Raw genomic sequence first — 21,054 nt, forward strand, 5'->3', positions numbered from 1 at the left:
ACTTTCAGAGTGCTTACTGATAGAGTTACTACCATATAAGGCGGCTTCTGGGGCTTCTGGGGCAAGGCACGGCTGGCTGCTGGGGCTTCTGGGGTGGGCATGGTTTGCCACCCTGGGACCTGTCAATCGGGTCCCGGGTGGCTGGCCTGCCCTGGATGGTGGCGTGCTGGCAGTTCGTGCTGTCCCGCCCTGCCTGCAGTATGCAAATTAGCCGCCATCTTAGTTGGCGGTTAATTTGCATATCGTGCTGATTAGCCAATGGGAGGCATAGTGAAGGTATGGTCAATTACCATGTTTGTCTATTATTAGATAGGACTAGAGGCCCAGTGCATGAAAATTCATGACTTGGGGGGTCCCTCAGCCCAGCCTGTGCCCTCTCGCAGTCTGGGACCCCTCGGGGGGGGGGTGTCCACCTGCCATCTTAGGCCTACTCCCCAAGGAGCAGACATCCCTCTGGCAGCCCAGGAGTCCCCAGTCAGACATCCTTAGTGCTTCTGAGGAGGCAGGAGAGGCTCCTGCCACTGTAGCTACGCTTGCAGCTGTCAACCCAGCTTGTGGCTGAGCAGAGCTCCCCTGTGGGAGCACACTGACCACCAGGGGGCAGCTCTTGCATTGAGCGTCTGCCCCCTGATGGTCAGTGAGCATTATAGTGATCAATCATTCCCGGTCATTCCACAGTTAGGGTCAATTTGCATATTAGCCTTTTATTATATAGGATATTATGTTTTAAATGCTTAGAGTAGAAATTAGAATGCAATAGGACCATCTTACAGGATTTATAAAAGATTAATTCACTCCATCCAGTTGGTCGGATTCAGTAACAGCACACAGCTGTCTTCCTTCAAGAGAGTCACCCCTTTGGGTTGTGTGTATGTCAGCTGATTTTTTGGTAAATTTGAGGCCCTTGTTGGATGTGAAATGTGGATCAAAAGCCCTGTTAAAGGATCCCTCACCTTTACCTTACTTCCTTTACTCAGGCATCTTTTTTACATCCTTAATAAAAAAGGTTTATTATTCAGTTTGTTCAATTGTTTTGCCAATATTCATATCCTTTTTTCAAAGTGAAGGTCTCAGAAGAGCACAGCCCAAGGTTAAAGTCAACTCCTATTTTATGTAAGATTTGGAGGGGGGGGGGGGCGGGAAATCACTTCAATTGGGGGTGGGGGTTGGTGGCTTGCAAAGTTACTGAAACTGACAAAGTTAATTGAAATTGCTCTTTGGGAAATATCAAAATGTGGAGGACTTCTTTGAGAGCATACATTTTCCCACTCCATTGCCTTTTAATCTCATTTTGTCTAAGAATTGCATTTGGTGCCTTGGTTGACAAGTCTCTCTAATGTCATTCTCAGAAAAGAAAAATAATGTGGAGGGAAGCAGGAATACACAGTTATTAAAGTGACTGCGCCACCATGTGGACAAGGGTAAAGCTGCTGCCTGAGATAGAATTGAACCTTGCCTTACAAGGGAGAATTGGACAGTTGAAAATGCCCCTCTGCCTATAGATAGGCAGACACACACACACACACACACACACAGACATGCACGTACGCACATGCATGCACACACACACACACACACACACACACCTGATGCCCCGTAGCTCTATGTGTGCACTTCATAAAAGCTCCCATTGTTCCCTCAGCTCTAAGTAAATATTAATGCCTCCCATGGCCTGCACTGCAGTGGCTGCTATTAAAATCCTTTTCTCTCCTTCTAATAATACACATAGAGAAGATGGGTAATAAAAACTCTCTTCAAGGCTTCTGTCTCCCCCCACCCCTTCAAAACTGAGATCAAAGAATCGTGCTGAGAGGGTCAGTGGAGAAGAAAAGGCTTCCAGCAGCCGTGCATGTGGTTGTGACGGAAAATAACGATGTTCAAAGGGATTGCAGAGAAATCGCACAGTAAAACTTCTTTATTATGCTTTGCAGGGTCTGGATGTTTTTGCTTCATTAGGCGAGGGGGGTTGGAGGATTGGATTACAGACCGGTTAGCTATTTTTCAAAGCAACATGAAGGCGGAATTTCTCCTTCCACTATAGGAAGTAGGCTTCACTTAAGAACCATGGAGGTTCGATTTATTTTGGTTACCCCATTACTAAATCACACTTCACTTTATTGACTAAAAACCTTGATCTCCCTGGGAGCAGAGGTAGATCTAGGTAATGAAAGGTAAGCGCTGGTAGGTATGGATGCCTGTGCATTCACACTATTGTTTTCTTCCTTTGAAATCAGTTACTAATGAGAAATAAAATAATCTTGAACAAATGTGAGATATAAATTTTGTCAAGAGGAAAGACAAGTACCGCTCCTGTAAATTTCACTAGTGAAGTTTTGGTTCTTGGTTGTTGGTATTTTTATTGCAACACAAAACAATCACAGAAAAAGGCATTTAACATAATGTTCTGTAGTCAAAATTTCTTAAAGTCAAAAACTCCAGTCTCTGCCACATGACATTTTTGAAGAAAATACTCAATTTTAAACTGAAAAATTTTTTCCAATTTTCCCTCATCAGCATACTTCAGTGGATACAGAATTCAGCTTATAGATTTTGAAAAAAGCCTGGCTTGTGTGGCTCAGTGGCTGAGCCTCAACGTATGAACCAGGAGGTCTCGGTTCAATTCCTGGTCAGGGCATGTGCCTGGGTTGCCAGCTTGATCCCCAGTAGGGGGTATGCAGGAGGCAGCCAATCAATGATTCTCTGTCATCATTGATGTTTCTATCTGTCTCTCCCTCTCTCTAGCTCTCTCTGATATCAATAAACACATATGTTTAAAAAAAAAAGATTTTGGAAAAACCTCCACACATTGTGTATGACAGAGTAGCCACAGCACATCTTCTTAAGCTATAATCTGACTTCCATGCCTTCCTGTACCATCTTCAGATGACTTGGAGGAAGTGAAATGAAAGCTATGTTCACCCAAAAAATTTAAGTGAATGTTCATTGTGACTTTATTTATAATTGCACCAAATTTGAAACATCCTAAATGTCTTTTATCAAGAGAATGGATAAACAAACTGTGCAACCTTCTTACCACAGAATATTATTCACCAACCAAAAGGAACAATCTACTGATGCCTATAGCAACATGGCTGAATCTCAGATGCATTATGCTAAGTCACAAAAGCCAGGCTCACAGCCTACACGCTGTATGATTCTATTTATATACTACTAGAGGCCTGGTGCACAAAAATTTGTGCACTCGGGGTGGGGGGGCGTGTCCCTCAGCCCGGCCTGTGCCCTCTCCCAGTCTGGGACCCCTCGGGGGTGACCACCTGCTGGCTTAGGCCCGCTCCCTGGGGGATTGGGCATAAGCTGGCAGTCAGATATCCCTCTGGCAGCCCGGGAGCCCTCAGGGGATGTCCACTTGCCTGCGGGGAGCAGGCCTAAGCTGCAGTCGGACATCCTTAGTGCTGCTGAGGAGGCAGGAGAGGCTCCCACCACCACCGCTGTACTGGCAGCCATCAGCCTGGCTTGTGGCTGAGCAGAGCGCCCCCTGTGGGAGCGCACTGACACCCAGGGGGAAGCTCCTGCATTGAGCGTCTGCCTCCTGGCGGTCAGTGTGTGTCATAGTGACCAGTCATTCCCAGTCGTTCTGCTGTTAGGGTCAATTTGCATATTACCCTTTTATTATATAGGATAGACGCCTGGTGCATGGGTGGGTGCTGGCTGGTTTGCCCTGAAAGGTGTCCCGGATCAGGGTGGGGGTCCTGCTGGGGTGCCTGGCCAGCCTGGGTGAGGGGCTGAGGGCCATTTTCAGACTAGCCACACCCCCTTCAGGGTGGGGGTCCCCGGTGGAGTGCCTGGCCAGCCTGGGTGTGGGGCTGATGGCTGTTTGCAGGCTGGCCAAGCCCCCCAGTCGGGACCCTCACCCCATGAGAGTGTGGCCATCCTGGGTGAGGGGCTGATGGCTGTTTGCAGGCTGGCGACAGCCCCCAGCCACCCAAGCTCCTAGTGGAGGCTGGCTGGAAGCAGGTATCTGGGATTTATTTATCTTCTATAATTGAAACTTTGTTGCCTTGAGCGGAGGCCACAGCCAGCCAGGGCAGGAGGGAAGCTTGGCTTCCTCCATCGCTGGGGCAACCAAACCTCCTGCTTGCTCCAGCTCCGTGGCTGCTGGCCGCCATCTTGGTTTGGTTAATTTGCATATAATCGCTCTGATTGGCTTGTGGGCATGGCTTGGGGCATAGCAGAGGTGCAGTCAATTTGCATGTTTCTCTTTTATTAGATTAGACTAGAAGCCCATTGCACAAAGATTCGCAAAATAGGTCTTCCTTCCCCTGGCTGCTGGCACTGGTTTTCCTCCGGCACTTAGGACCCAGGTCTTTGGTCCAGCCACAGTGAGGCTTGGCTTCTCCACTGCGGCCACAGCAGAGAAGCCAAGCCTCTTCAGTCTTCAGTCTTCAGTCTTCAGTCTTCACTCTGGCCGGAGCCTTCAGTCTTCTCTCTGTGCCTGCATATGCAAATTAACTGCCATCTTTGTCGGGTTAATTTGCATAGTCACTCTGATTGTCTGGTAAGCGTAGCGAAGTGACACCAATTTGCATGTTTCTCTTTTATTAGTGTAGATTCTTGCAAAGTAAAACTATAGGGACAAAAAAAAGATTGGTCGTTGTTAAGGGATGGGTAAGGGGAGGATTTCACTACAAAAGGAAATGGGGAAATTTTTCAGAATGGTAGACTGTTGTAAATCTTAATTGCTTTTGCAGTTATATGACTATGCATTTGTCAAAGCTCACAAAACTTTACACTCAAATGGGCAAATTCTACCGTGTGTCAAATATACCTCACTGGGAACAATGGCTTGAGGAATTTGTTATTATTTTATTGCTAACTTTCCATCTTAACAGACATTTCAATTGTCCCTTTTCCTTTAGCTCTGTAATTTACTTCAATAGAAGAAAATGTTCTTTTTAAGTAACATGTAATGTCAAAGCTCTAGTTATGCTTTTGAAATTCTAAAACTTTTTCTCTCTTAATTCTAGATGGAAGCTGTATCCACGAATGCTCCGGAATGTTGCTGAAATAGACCTGTCAACTTCTGTTTTAGGACAACGGGTCAGCATGCCAATATGCGTGGGGGCTACGGCCATGCAGTGCATGGCTCACGTGGATGGGGAGCTTGCAACTGTGCGAGGTAGGAAGAAGGTCCTACTAAAGGGCCAGAAGAAGACTAACCTTTAGTGACTCTCGTCTCTGTATGCACCGAGCAAATACTTCTTGAATACTTTTACAGTCACAAACATTGAGCTCACCCACTCTGCCATCAAATGCCTGACCTTGCACATCGTGCTCCTCTACTTTCTAACTGTATGACTCTGGGCAACATGCTCTTTGTGCTTTGGTTTTATCAGGTGTAACATGGGGATGAAAATAGTACCTGCCTCCCTGGGTTACACATGTAAAGTGATTAAAATGCCTGGCATGGAGTAGTGGCTCAATTTCTCTTAGTTACTAGTATTATGAGGACTAATATCAACATACCAGAAAATGGAGGTCTGAGAAATTGACTCACCGTGGGTCATACAGTTAGGTAGTGGCAGAGATGAGATTCAACTTCCTGGCTACCTTTTTTTCAAAGCTCTTACTGCTTTTCCCAAACCCGTGAGATTCTCACAATGAAAGAGCAAATGCAGTGACCTGATTGGTTGTTTTCTGCTATGATTTTGGACCATGGTTGTTTTTTTGTCAATGGGTTATATTCCCAATAGAGTATTTCCAACTGCCTTAGGAGGAGGGAGTAATGAGAGATTCAAGTATGATGTAAAGACATTTCTTATTAGGGCTAATTTATTAACTTCCCAGTTTTACAACAACTATGAACATTTGAGAAGATATGCAAAACAATTAATCTCCCCACATTGTGCTTCAGAAACTCATATAAAGTTGGTAATGAATTCTATCTGACTTTTTTTTATGTTAAGCAGGGCAGGTAATTCAGGTCTGAAGAGTAGGAACAAAACGCTATTTTAAAGCATTTTAGTTCTAAGAATCAAAGATCTTGTGGATTCATTTCCCTCCTTGGAATGTCTTCCACAGGATTCTGCCAGGGATATCAGCATGACACAGTGAGGTTGTACTGGACACACTTAGGTCTGAGCCTGGAGCTAGGACCACACACAGATAAGTGGCTTTGGGGGCCCAGCCATTTGTCTATGGCAATTCTGAAATATGGGCAGGGAGAAGAAAAAAAGGGAGGTGGGGTGGGAATGGTAAATACTAAGTGGATATCTGTCTATTTAAAGTTGGGATAGCAGAGGCCTTCCCAAGCATGCCATAGACACCAATCATTAAAATCAAAGCAAACAAAGCCACATAAAAAACTGAAACTCCCATGCTCTAAAATTTCTATAAAAATGAAAACAAATGGCAAACTTAAAAAAAAAATATCTGACACTGCAAAGAGTTAATGTCCTTTCTGTGTAAAGGGCCCTTATATTTGAAAAAGCAAAATAATATCTAGCACAAAATAGGTGAAATGATATAAATAGAAAAAGATATAAATAGGAAATTCACAAACAGAGACATAAAAATGGCCAATAAACATATGAAAAATTTTTAATTTCACAAATAAATAAATGTAAATTATAACAACCTATCTTATTTTCTGAATATCAAATTGTTATTTTAAGAGTATAATTTTTGATGAGATTAGAAAGAAAATGTGCATTTTCAAATACTGTTGAAAAGAGGGTAAAGTGAAGTCATCATTCTAGAAAATAATTTGGCACAGTGTATCAGAATTTAAGAAATATAAATTATATGTGATGTTGTCAATTCTCTTCCTAGAAATCCAAGGAAATAGTAATGATTTTGAGGAAAGACATTTCTCCAAGGATGTTCATGCCCTATTATTTTTAACTAGAGGCCCGGTGCACAAAAATTTGTGCACTCGGGAATAGGGGGTCCCTCAGCCCGGCCTGTGCCCTTTCGCAGTCTGGGACCCCTCGGAGGTGACCACTTGCTGGCTTAGGCCTGCTCCCCGGGGGATTGGGCCTAAGATGGCAATCAGACATCCCTCTGGCAGCCCGGCAGCCCTCGGAGGATGTCCACTTGCCAGCGGGGAGCAGACCTAAGCTGCAGTCAGACATCCTTAGCGCTGCTGAGGAGGCAGGAGAGGCTCCCACCACCACTGCTGTACTGGCAGCCGTCAGCTTGGCTTGTGGCTGAGCAGAGCTCCTCCATGTGGGAGCTCACTGACCACCAGAGGGAAGCTCCTGCATTGAGCATCTGCCCCCTGGTGGTCAGTGTGTGTCATAGTGACCAGTCATTCCCAGTCTTTCTGCTGTTAGGGTCAGTTTGCATATTATCCTTTGACTATATAGGATTGAGGCCTGGTGCACGGGAGGGGGCCAGCTGATTTGCTCTGAAGGGTGTCCAGGATCAGGGTGGGGGTCCTGCTGGGGTGCCTGGCCGGCCTGGGTGAGGGCTGATGGCTGTTTGCAGCTGGTCACACCCCCTTCAGGGTTGGGGTCCCCACTGGGGTGCCTGGCCAGCCTGGATGATGGGCTGATGGCTGTTTGCAGCTGGCCACACCCCTTTCAGGTTGGGGGTCCCCACTGGGGTGCCTGGCCAGTCTGGGTGAGGGGCTGAGGGCCATTTTCAGGCTGGCAGGTGATTGAAGCTCCCAGCCTCTTTTTTTTTTTTTTTTTTTCTGGGATTTATTTACCTTCTATAGCTGTCACTGGAGCTGAGAGCCGGCTCCAGCTCTGAGACCACGGCTGGTTGAAAGCAGGCATCTGAGTTTGTTTAGCTTCTATAATTGCAACATTGTTGCATCCAGAGCTCAGAGCTGGGTTGAGGCAGGCGGGGAACCTTGGCTTCCTCCATCCCTGGAGCAAGCAAACCTCCTGCTCGCTTCAGCTGTGTGGCTGCCGGCCGCCATCTTTGTTGGCAGTTAATTTGCATACCCTGCTGATTAGCCAATGGGAAGGGTAGCAAAGTTACGGTTAATTACCATGTTTCTCTATTATTAGATAGGATAGGAGAAAATTTGGAGAAAAACACCCAAATGTCCCATAATTGGAAATAGGTTGCAAAAAAGAGGGTGCATTAAAAATAGGATAATTTTTTTTAAGTCATATCATAGAGTGTAGTGGAATAAAAAATGTGACACTATAAGAAATTTTAAAATGCAGCTACAAACAATAGTAAGGGCCTAAAATACATTCATATTTAAAGACTAAGAAGGCTGACTACTCTTTACAAGAGTTTACCTATGGCTGATAAGATTATTACTGACTTTATAGTCCTCTTAGTTTTGGTCTAAAACATTTCCTTTGGATTATTTTGTAAGAGGGGAATGATAAAAATGAAAGAAAAATGGATTAGGAATCATGAAGAAAATAGAAAAGAAGCAAGAGAAGTAAAAGAAAGCAGTAAGCAGAGCTCACTTCGTAAAACACCTAAGGGCCTGCAAGTTATTTATCTACTAGGTTCCCAGTGCATGAATATGTGCACCTTGAAAGGAACTGTGGGCTGTGAGGCTGAGGTGGGCACAGGGGGAGGTCTCAGCCCATCCTCTGTGCCCCCTCCTGGCCTCTCCCGCTGCGGCCCCTGGTCCCCTGTCTGCTGGCAGCCCCACTCTCACCGCCACTCCCGTGAGTTGATAGAGCCAGCCCTGCTCACACACCCTGATGGCACAGAGCAATTGGGGCCAGCATCGGCAGCGGTGTGAGCAATGGCTGCCAGCCCCGATCACCCCTCAGGAGCAGGTGGAGGTGGAGAAGCCTAAGGAGTGATAGGGTCTGGCAGCTGCTGCTCTCACCCGCTGATGGTGCTGAGCGATCAAGGCCAGCGCCAGTCGCCAGCAGCGGGTGTGAGTAGTGGCTCTGGTACTGGTAGTGGGTGTGAGTGGGCCTGGCACTGGCAGTAGGTATGAGAGCTGGGCAGGACTACAGTGCGTGGGAACAAGAATTTTTAGTAACCACCAGAGGCTCGCCCCGAGGACAGCGACCAGTGCCCTGCCTTGGTCTGGAGCCCCTGCTCACCTGCTCCACCATCCCCCCATGGCCGACACCCACCATGTTTTACACTCTGCTGCCTGCTGCTAACGCCTGCCATGTTCTGCATGCGCCCCTTGGTGGTCAGTGCACGCCATAGCGACCAGTTGTTCGGTTGTTCCGCCGTTTGGTCTATTTGCATATTAGAGTTTTATAGATGAGTTACTTTATTTGATACTTGACAGGGTCACTGTCCCCAAGGTGTGAGCGAACAGCTAGAGTCCCAGAGAAAGCAGGTTTTCATAGCTAGTCCGTGACAAGACTTATCCTCCACCTCATTTCTAATGGGTTCAAGATTCGTGCTTCTTATTTTTGGTGGTGTGGAAAGAAAAATGAGAAAAAAGCTTACTTTGGAACTATAATTTGATAATGTAGGTAGGACTATTTTATCCAACACTATTTCCTCCTGGCACTAATCATGAGGCATTATTAAATATCTATTGTAGGATTCCTTTATATTTCTTTATCAGACACCTATCAAGCAATGAGCACATTCCAGGCACTATTCTAAGTACAAGTATTAAAGCATTGAATCCTTGGAGCAGCCCAAAGTGGTAGTTCTATTATTAAGCCCATTTTACACAGCAGATGAATAACTTGCCCAGGATCACACACAACTAATAAATGATAAAGATGGACTCAGACCCCGGCAATTTGGTTTGAATCTGGGCTCCTGATTACATGTGCTACCTTTAATTTCCAGAAAAAAAACCATAAAATGTCATGAGGGGAAGCCCACTTATTTGTCAATTATAGTCTCCTAAACTTTAAGTACATGCTAAGCGTGCCCCCCCGCCCCCAAACCCAGCCTAGAGAGTGAGGTACTTGATAGACATCAGGATAAGGTGGAGCAGGCAGAACAAAGGTGTGCTGACATGAGAACTCAGAAGAATTGGCAATGAAGGTTACACACGGTGCCCTGGAGAATCTAAGACCCTGGATCAGTGATATCTGCGCAGTGATATCACGGTTTATCTTCCAGATTTATAATAGAACCCTCCCTTGAGTATTTAAACATTCACACAGTTTTCTTCTATATTCCACTTACCACCTATGGGTTGATGGTCTCTTTAATGTTTAGTTTAAACGTTAAAGGGTCTTAGATTCTCCAGGGCACCGTGTGTAACCTTCATTGCCAGTTCTTCTGAGTTCTCATGTCAGCACACCTTTGTTCTGCCTGCTCCACCTTATCCTGATGTCTATCAAGTACCTCACTCTCTAGGCTGGGTTTGGGGGCGGGGGGGCACGCTTAGCCAATAGAGATCAGCTCATAACAAAGAGTGTTCCTTGGTTGGTATGTTTGGGTTGTGAGATGGATAGGTGCCTTGGGAGGAAGGGATGTGCACCTGGAGCAGATGCCCTTGGTGCCTGGGATCTATTTCCTTGTTAGTTACTGTTTGTGTCAGAACCTGCAACTTTTCGCCTGCCATTTTCTCTGGCAGCAAAATGAGAAATGTCAGCATGGGTGGGCGAGTGGGAGGGACCCCTCAGCCAATGATGCAGAGGAGTTACAGAAATACCCCATCTTTGCTTGATTAGAGTACCTGACACATTTTCTAATATTGTTGCCCAGGGCTCCCCTATGGTATTGAGCCCCAGTTGCTCTCAGAAGTTACCTGCTCACTAATATCCCATTCATTTACTATCTTCCGGTCCCTCTCTGTTTTCCTACTCCATCAACTCACTTGGGATTATTCCCAGAAAAAAGACTCTGTACTCACATATTTGTCTCATTGTTGGCTTCTGGAAGGATGCAAACCAAGACAGAGGCTAACTGGAGATTATATATAGCCTCAAGCAAAGTTAAGTAAGAGTGTAAGAACATGCATATTTGGTAGAAATTACTTTCTTTTCTCAAAACTCTGAAAATTGATTCAGCTGATATTTGATTTACTCAATTGTTTCAAAATATAGAAATCTTCTCGAGCAAGCCTGATCCTTGGGGAGAGTGTGGAACCTGTGCAAGTTATTTAGAGGACTTCTTTTTTCCCCGCCCTCTTAATGATCTGACTCCAAATCAAGTTTTCCTGTTTCCAAGGCCTTGGCCCCTCTCGCTAGAAGAAGTTGGGGCCAAGTTCAAGGGACATGGGTTAGTAAGCAACTCTCTCTGGAGAAAGGATCCCCTACAGCCTGGTCAGTAAGTGTAGGCGAGGTTCATTCAAATCCCCAGAAAATGGCCCGGCCTGAATAATTAAAATGGGCTTCCAGAAAGTTCTGGAAGTAGCCATGGTACCACAGTCTCATCTCCCCAGTTGGCTCTTCAGACTTCTTCACAGAGCCCTGCTTAAGGGCTTTTGGCCTTTCTTCTCACCACTGTAGGGCACTTGCCCAGTATAAGCTGGGCCTAAGAATAGGGCTCTACTTTCTTACCTGGCTGTGTGGGTATAGAGTGACCAATGAAGAAGCTACTCTTTTTGTCATTTTCAAAATGGCAATGACTATGTAAATTTCAGATAAACAACAAATCATTTATGATCGGGTGTCCTGTATGTTTATTTGCTGTATCTGGCAGCCCTAGTTGAGTAACAGTTCTTATCTTTTGCAGTGGTTCTCAACCTGTGGGTCATGACCCCTTTGACGGTCAAACGACCCTTTCACAGGGGTCGCCTAAGACCATCCTGCATATCAGATATTTACATTACGATTCATAACAGTAGCAACATTACAGTTATGAAGTAGCAACGAAAATAATTTTATGGTTGGGTCACAACATGAGGAACTGTATTTAAAGGGCCAGAAGGTTGAGAACCACTGCTTTAGGGGTTCTTGTGAGGATTACATAAGATCAATGCCAGGGAAAGCTTCCCAAAAAGTGGTGCACTTTTTATTTGCCCCTCAGAGTCCAGAGTCTCTCAAATCTTTCTCTTCTGCACATGAAAAACACTTTCAGAAAAGTACACTCCGTTGACACCTTAGTGGGAATGAAAGTAGCTCTTTTTACTTAGCTAAAGATATTTTTGTTTGTTAAGCTTTATGCAGGAACCTCAAAAAATGGCTTTAAGGGCCCACCTGATCATGTAAATATCCCAAGAGGGGCGAGGGTAAGAAAACAACAATGTAAGCTCCGGGGTGGAGACCAGCAAACCTGAGATTGCAGGTTCTATCAGAAGGGGGCAGCCCTAGCCTGGTGCTAGCCAACTGTTGCCCCGAGGGAGTGAGGATGTGGAGTTACCAATCTTCAGAAATTTTAAGAGAAGCCTTGATTTTTATGTGCAATCTCCTGGTTTTTTTTTATGTTGGCAGATAAATCAAAACTCTCTAAAACACTGTTTGGGGCAACAATGTGTGGGCCAAAGCAAATACTTTTGTGGGCTACAACTGTCCCATGGGCTGCCCGGCTGGGACATCTGATTTATGTGGAAATTCACCGCTAACTAGTTTCACTTCTTGTGGCAGGTCCTTTTCACTCTCTAGGATTATGTTACCTCAGTGATAGAGTGAGCTGCTTAAGCAAGATCAGGGGTTTGCACATGGCGTCTGAAGGAGGCTGGGCTTGTCCCCAAGGATCTCAGGGAAGCTAGGCCACTTACGTTGCACGTTGCAGTTCAAAAGAACAGTGCTTTAAAGAAGTTCTGCTGCTAAGACAAACGCAAAGGAAAAAAAACCTCCACAAAGAGAAAACTCAAAAACAAAATCAGAAAATTCCCAACAGTGGGTGATCTTTCTAATTTTTTTCAGTATGTAATAGTTTTGTGCTCATTTAAAATTTTATCACATGCAAAAAGAGAGGCCATTCAAATTAGAGAACCGGCCTTCCTTATATTTCTGATGTCCCACCACTATCCTCTGCCTTCTATCTCCCATGCCAGCCCAGAGAACACAGATGGTGGAGAGGGCACTGTGTGCCTCTGGTTTTCAGTTCTCACAGCTGTATTCTTGGACTAGAGGAGAGCAAGCCGATAGGCATTTATCTCTGGATCTTCCTGAAAACTCATAGGTGTTTAATAAATGCTACGCACATTTTAAAAGCTGTACTTCAAAGGCTGTGGCCAAAGATGATAGCAATGAATATGTGTCAGGCAAGGTGAATTTATTAACTCGTCTCTCCCTGACCACCATCTGAAAATGTGTGAGCCCCAAACTGCCAGGATGTTTCTCCAACAGTCTGTGGATGTGGACACTGAGGCTTGCAAAGGTTCAATACTTTGCTCAAGCTTATTGATCACATAGGCAATGCTGTCGATAATATCCTGGTCAGTTACTGATATTTCCAAATGTCGTTAACTGCAGCAAGAAGCCGAAGGCAAGCTCTCTGCCATAGTCTTGAAATATGAACTGCAAACATCCTGTTTTCATAGATTTATCCCTTTAGTTTTGAAAGCATGGAACAAGCCAAAGACTATGAAACTCGTTAGAAAGTATGAGCTTGTACAAAATTCAGAAACATAAAATAAAGGGCCTTGAATCTTAAACAAAGAAAAATTTAAACTCTTAAGATAGAAGGAAAACAGCTGGGAAACCCTGAGTGGAGAGCAGTTGCCATGCATTGTGCGATGATGCAGAGATTTGCTGCAGTAGATGACTTAGTCAGCATTTTGATAACTGACAATTGTTACATTTAGGCAGTCATAGAAAGGCTTCTACTCATCAAGGCACATTCATCTGAAACTTATAAGACTGGATTTTGATGTTTAAAGTTTTATCATTCATATAAACTTCAGGGATGATTATCAAATCATTTCTACAAATAATTAACATATTGAAGGAAATAGCAATAATAAACATAAATGCTAGTAGCCTATAAAAGGGGTGGTCTCATTAGGTTACCTTTCCATCTTGCAAGATAAGCAGAGCATCTCTGATTTTCAAAGAGCCCATTAATAAAATGCTTACTAATCACTGCAGCTTTTGGGACATTATCATGGAAATCTCTCTGCTTTTATGCGCAGTGGCTGCAATAAATTTTAGATCACCCTTTACATTAGCTCTTTTTGCTCCGTTTAAACATGGAAGTCACAAAGAAAGAGAAAAAAGGGGATTCAGCAGCCATGTATCCCTTTGCTTCTGACTTGTCATATGGACAGGTGCCACATGAGGGAGTGCTGGCACCTCAAATGGAGAACCATGCAGACCCATCTAATGTGTTCCAGGAATGCTCAGCATATTAGCAAATTCTTATTAAACTGTCAAAAGAAGAAGAAAAAAAAAAGATTTTAAAAGAAATGTCTGCCCCTGGATGCAATTAGAGGCTACCACACAGGATTTGATGGGCCATAAAACCATTAAATCTAAACACTTTCTTTTTGAGCCTAAAAGGCCAGAACATTCCAGAGTGAAGTTTTGGGACCAGCTATGACTTGACCACCTATTAAGGTGCAGGTGGAACAGATTGCAGAGGGACACAAAGAGCCATACAGATCCCAGCGAACTGAATTAGGGTGTAGGTGAGAGCTTTAGCTGTTGAATTTTCTGGATTTTTCCGAGATTAAGTGATCAACCCTAACAGTGAGTGAAAGACCATTCAGCAAGAAAAATTGTCATTTCCTTTGCTCCAGACCCAAACGATGTATTTTTGAAAGCTTTATTGATTTATATATTTATGTGTTGTACTAGGTGACCGAGTAGATATACATTTCAGCATAGCTACGAGGAAAATGTCCCCGTTATTCTCAATTTACCCAAATCCAGGAAAAGCACCAGATTGGCTTTAAAGGAAACTTTGACTCTTTCTGAAGCGAGTGTCATTTATGCACCAGAAGTTTGGACCTTACATTCCTATCATTAATCCTCAAAGTAGACCTGTGAGGTGATTATCATTTATCATTCTCCTCACCGACGTGGAAGAAAATCATGCCCTTGACCAAGGTCTAGAGCTGGTCAGTGGTTAGGATGGGGTTTGATCTGTTCCACTCCAGTCTGACCCAGTTATTTGTCATTGTTCATGATTTTTATCCGTTTTTACTAGGAAGAAACAAAAGTAGGAAAGACTAATGGAGAGAGGAGAGTTCACTTTAACTTTGTCCAAAGTACATCAGTTAAACATTTGGAAAGGAATACTTTCTTTGCATCATTGTAGTAAAAAAAAATCAAATTATATTTTACCATCTTTATTTTTAATCTTCTTCAACTGATTTATGTTTTGAACCTTTGTTGCCAACAATCAAAAGTCAGTGGGACATGGTCTTTCTTCATAAACACATTACATATACATAAACACATATATGTACTGTACATGTCCATATACATGCATATAGATGAAAAGATTATGGACCTCTTTTATATATATAGGCATAAATATATATTATATATGTAAAGTGTATAATTCACATCTAAAATTTTTCAAAACTGATATTCCATGTTTAAATAGCTATTAAAAATTAAACTTTAGCTATGTTCAAGACCAATGTCAAATGGTATAATTTCTAGGACTTTTGCACCATAAATTAAGCTATTGGGTAGCTTTCTTGAGAGGATAAAATTTCTTCTTCTCGAGTTATTAGTGTGTCTGATGGTGAAGTGTAACAGTGCAAAGTCAGAGGCCCACACGTATATAACCAACCCTGAGGTTGTTAAACTGAGGCTGATAGAAGTCGTCGTGTCCAAACTTGATATTCTTTGAAACTGTTTTAAAAGGCATCTTACTGTGGTATGGACCACATACAATCTGCCAGTTATGCCCAGACCTCACAACTCAGTAAAATGACAGAATAAGAACCTGGGAATCATTACAGTACAGCTAATGTTTTAGTCTGTTGCAGAGTTCTGCCCCAGAGATAAAGTGGAAGCAAGGAAGGGAGGGCTAAGATGTCATTGGGACTAACTGTTCCTCAATAATATTTCCATACCGTGAACAAGACTTCTCAGGGTGTAGTGGCAGGGCGATCACTCATTCTTTTACTGCACAAATTCAGACAATGGACCATCATGAAATCACAGGAAAGATGAAGTCTGGTTTCCTGGCCTTTCTTGGCAGAGTTTAAATTGATTATGTTCCCTAAATAGTAAATTAAGATTTGTTTGACCACTTCTAAGTATTTCCAGTATAATTGTAGTGGAAGTTTTGTTCTTCTCTTGGATTACTGACTTTAGAACATTCCTTTTCTGAGTAATCGCAATGGTAATTTTAGGCAGTCATAGAACATTGTCAATTGTGTCTCTAACAAACCCGTGTACTGGTAGTTCCTGTGCAAAGAAAGGCTGACACACTCACTGGATGTGAGGGTGCACATTTATGCAAACATTTCTGTGTGTTAGAACCGCACAACTGCTTGGTACTTTGTCATTGCATATTTTCCCCATTCGGTAATGACTTCCGGTGCAGATGACAAAACACGTTTTCTTAAGAAAATTTCAGCACAGCTGTTTTGATGACTAAGTTTTGCAGGAGGGTTTTAATCAAAGGTACCTAAAAAAAGCACGTTAGGCTCTTTGAACATATTACCCCTTTTCCTTCAAACACATAATTTTGGAAACCAACTCATCTTTCCCATAAAGCAGAGCTATTTTCAAAGGAATCATTTGGACCCAAAGTAGCACATTGCTTCATTGTTCTGCTCTAACCTGGGCATGTGATTGTCCCACATGAGTCTATGTTCCACATTACAGACATTTTCTTTCATATCTTATATTTTCCTCTGTTTATTGTGATAGTGGTTGTGGATGAACATCATCCTCAAATGTATTATAACCCCCTTCCTTGTCAATCCTAGCATAATGAACTTTAGTTTTACCTGATGATTCAGCATCTTACTTACACTGAGTGGCCAGACCACCTGACATTTGTAGGCAAATTAGCCGTACACTGCATTGTATGGGATATGGAAGCCAAAGGCCTGTTCGAACACCTTTGCTGTCTGCAGTTACCAATAGAAAACGTCTCCAATTCGCACAGGAACACAAGGATTGGACAGTCGAGCATTGGAAAAAAGTCATGTGGTCCGATGAATCATGTTTCCAGTTATATCATGCAGGTGGCAGAGTGAGAATTTGGTGGAAACAGCATGAAAGCATGCACCCCACATGCATGAGTACAACTTTTCAAGCTGGTGGGAGCAGTGTTATGGTTTGGGGCATGTTTTCCTGGCATGATTTGGGCCCTTTAATTCGTGTGTAACAATGTCTGAATAGCACAACATACCTAAATATCGTTGCTGATCAGGTTCATCCTATCATGTTGATGGCGTATCCCAATGGAGATGGCTTCTTCCAACAAGACAATGCTTCATGCCACGGTGCTCGTATTATGTGTGCAGGAGTGGTTTCAAGAACATGAGGGAGACTTTACCTTGCTTAGGTGGCCCCCACAATCACCAGATCTCAATCCAATTGAGCATTTGTGGGATGAAGTTAAAAGAGCCATCAGGCAGCTGGTTCCACAACCATCAAATCTCACAGAACTGGACAGTGCTATTCATCAGGCATGGTGTCAGATTCCTTGCATCACCTTTCAACATCTGGTGGAGTCAATGCCAAGAAGAATTGCTGCAGTACTGAAGGCAAAAGGTGGCACAACAAAGTACTGATGGGGTGGTCATAATAAATAATCTGGCCTCTCTCTCTCTCTCTCTCTCTCTCTCTCTCTCTCTCTCTCTCTATATATATATATATATATATATCTCCCATATTCAAAGGCTGTTAAATCGAGTTGTTTACCCATATCCTCAGAAAAAAAGTACTTCTACTGTCATGGTAAACAACCTGCTTCCCTATTTATAATGGTCTGGCCCTTTAGCAACTTCAGTGCAAAATTATAGCTAATTTGCCTACAAACGTCAGGTGGTCATAGTAATCTGGCCACTCAGTGTATATGTGTAAGACTGTTGGACCTGACATTAAACATTTGGAAGCAATTCTACAATTGGTAAATTGTGCCTTCTCAGCTTTGAGTAACCTCTCCCTCTTCTTCCTCATCTTCTGTCATTTTACTTTTAGTTTGGCATTTGTTTTTGCTTCTAATCTAAAATCTAGGAAACTGGGCAAATCCTAGATCAGCAAGCTTATAAAATACATCAGATGAGGGTGAAGTGTGCTGAAGGGTGTTACTAAAATGCAATTTAATACCTTGACTTTAAAACTAGTAAGAGATGAATGCATGAGAAAATGTGGCAGATATACCTGTGCTTCTTTCCAGAGGGACACCTGTGGAGAGGAAAGACAGATCCATCAGCAGAATGTGACTGGCAATTGGAAACCATGCACTACAATTTTCTATAAGGTCTATCTTCACTCGAGCCATCGGATATCTCCTATTAACTTGGATGAGTCCTTGTGAATGAAAATGTCTACCTTGTTTTTAAAGTATCCTTCATGAACAAAAGCATTAGTATCATTGGTGAGCTTGTTAGAAATGCAGAATCTCAAGTTCCATCCAAGACCTACTGGGTCAGAATCTGAATTTTATCAACATTCCCACATGATTCCTATGCACATCAAAGCTTGAGAAGCACTGGAAAGTCTAGAATGGTAGTTCCTGTTGCATCCCAACCAAAGGCATAGTTCAGATCCTCAAGATGAAACAGTGTTAGATGTGGCATGAATAGCATTCTCATTAAAGACCTTCTAAGATCTTCTTCTGAGAGGCAGCTGATTTCAGGAGAACTGCCCAAAATGCAGCAGGAAGTCAGAAGCAGACTCTAGAGAAATGAGGGAGATGTGTACAAAGTGGTTTTTAATCAAAGAACCAGGGCAGTAGACTTAGTGTCCAGCCCCCAAAACTTAAGTTCTTATCTTCTCACCTCCACATCCAGATGACTGGGATCAGAAATAAACATTTTCATTAAGGCCTGAGGTAAAGCAAAACCCTGCCAAAATCTAGAAGCACATTGCATTTCATAGCCATAGGGAGGATTCTGCCAGTTCATGATGTTTTGCAAAGCTCGAGCCCATTAAAATCACTGTACATTGGAGTTTAGGATTTGTACCAACCCAGAGGTGACTGCATTTATATCTAATATGAGTTGATATAAACCTCTGTAGTGAATTACAGGTTCCATAACATAGGAAATTGCGTTAACTCTATTTACCCGTGGTTTGGGGAGGCTGAGCTGCACTCAGTCTTATGCCAACTCATTGTAGACCCTTACAGCATTTCCCCACCCTAGGGCATGTAACGTAACTCTAACAAGAAACTTGATTGTGAGCAGGTCTGAGGGTAACTTTTATTCTGTTAAACAGAATGCACCAATATTTTCCAATGACATTATATATAATAATGACATTAACCACATTTATTTCCATATAATTATACTTACAATTGCATTGCAAATGAAAGAGTGTGTGTTATGTGCTATTGAGTGGACTCTGACTCCTGGCAACCCTATGAATGAGTGATGTCCATAATCTCCTGTCCTCAGCAGCCCACCCAGCCCTGTAGACTCGTGCCTATGGCTAACTTATTCTCTGCTCTTCCCCAGTAACCATTTGAGTGCTTTCTGACCTGGGGTTCTCATTTTTATTCTCTCTTTCTCTCTCGCTTAATTTTGGGCTCTCCTCATAGGGTTTAGTTTTCAAAGTAAAATGAAAGGAAAAAGAACAAATAAGAAAACAGAGTACAGCCCTAGCTGGGTTTTCTCAGTGGTTAGAGCATCGGTCTGCAGACTGAAGGGTCATGGGTTCGATTCTGGTCAAGGGCACGTACTTTGGTTGCAGGCTCCCCAGTGTCACCATCACCAAACACCTGGGAAATGAAAGCAGAGAAACAGAAGAATGTAGTGAAAATTTAAAAAAAAAAATCCTTCCAGGTATTATTGTTTGATGGCTGGACTATGCAAACACTACAGCCCTTTAGCTCTACTCTGCAGTTCCCGCCATGGAAGTCCATAGACAGATAAGAAGTAGGGGTGGGGTGGGGGGAAGCCTGATTCTGCTGCCCCTCAGTATTACTTGCAGTTGTTTTGTCCCTGGCTTTTCAAAGTGATGCGCACCCTGGGAATGCAGGAATTATCTCCTTTGACATTCTCTCCCTACATAGGACCTAGGAGGTAGCCCCTTGGCCTGGAGAAGACTCCTGTCTTTTAAGAGTGTTCTTCCTTAGGTTGGTGAGCCTTTGATACCATATGTGCAAGAGACAAGAGGATTGGGTGTCTTGAGCATGGAAATCATCACAGAGGAAAGCTGAGTGTGGAGAAGTTGAATAATGATGTTGAGAAATCCAGGTCCTTGGCAAAATGAGGAAAATTTTAAAAGCTATGTAGGACTTCTTTTCCCAAACAGTGTTAGGCATTTTCTCGGTAACCCTTAACAATGCATGGCTTTAGAGTTTACACAGAAAATGTCCATAGACATTGTCTCAGTGGACTCTCCAGCAATCCTATGAGAGGACAGGGCAGCAGCTACGGTCATAGCTATTTTGCAGATGACATGTGTCTTGTGGATGGCAAGGCTGGGACTGTAGCCCAGGCCTCTGACTCTCAATCCATTATGTCCTGTTGTCTCTCTATAGATGTTAAAATATAGATGTTATTTCCTAGGTTTTATATATAAAAAATCTTCGATGTTCTTGTTCTTGTCTTTGATGCTTCAATGCCTTACTAGTGTCTCTTTTAGTGAGTGTGTTGAAGCATTTTCCTATAGCAATGGCATAATGTATTACTGTTAACTCTAAAAAAAGAAGAGAAAGAAATGTCAAATATGAACCATTTGAATATATCATCAAAAGCAGCGATTTTCAACCGGTGTGCCACAAAAATGTTTAAATGTGTAATACCTGACTATTTAGTCAGGGGCACTGACCTCTTTTCCCTTAGATTGTCAAATAAAAAATGACAACAGCCAGCAGCACAATAGCTTCCCTGTACAAACGAATCAAAATTATACCTTTTTTTTGGTCAGATCGGCAAAAAATATAACATGTTTTTTGGTGTGCCACAGAATTTTAGCAATTAGTGTACGCATGCCATGAGATGAAAAAGTTTGAAAGTTGCTGACCTAAAGCATTAAAAATGTAGGTGTCTACCCTTAAAGATATATGTTAGGGATGATAAAAGAAGGGTGAGTGGAAGTAAGGAAAATAAGGAAATGGAGTCGTGACATATGGGATCAATGTTTACTTAATGGTGTAGCCTCCGGGATGTGTTAGCCAAGATTTTTAGACTTGGGTCAACATTAGAGACCT

General features: G+C 43.0%; 1 protein-coding gene across 1 annotated transcript in view; it reads left to right on the forward strand.

Moving 5' to 3' along the window:
* Positions 1 to 21,054, forward strand: part of HAO1 (hydroxyacid oxidase 1) — a 61,613-nt gene that overhangs the window by 5,372 nt on the left and 35,187 nt on the right. Inside the window, exon 2 of the mRNA XM_070421445.1 lies at positions 4,986 to 5,137. Coding sequence (XP_070277546.1) covers positions 4,986 to 5,137 — 152 coding nt within the window. The remainder of the gene's footprint in view (positions 1 to 4,985; positions 5,138 to 21,054) is intronic.

Source organism: Myotis yumanensis, unplaced genomic scaffold (assembly GCF_028538775.1).
Source record: "Myotis yumanensis isolate MYYU_CA2020_CCGP unplaced genomic scaffold, mMyoYum1.0.hap1 SCAF_7, whole genome shotgun sequence".
Classification (NCBI taxonomy): Eukaryota; Metazoa; Chordata; class Mammalia; order Chiroptera; family Vespertilionidae; genus Myotis; species Myotis yumanensis.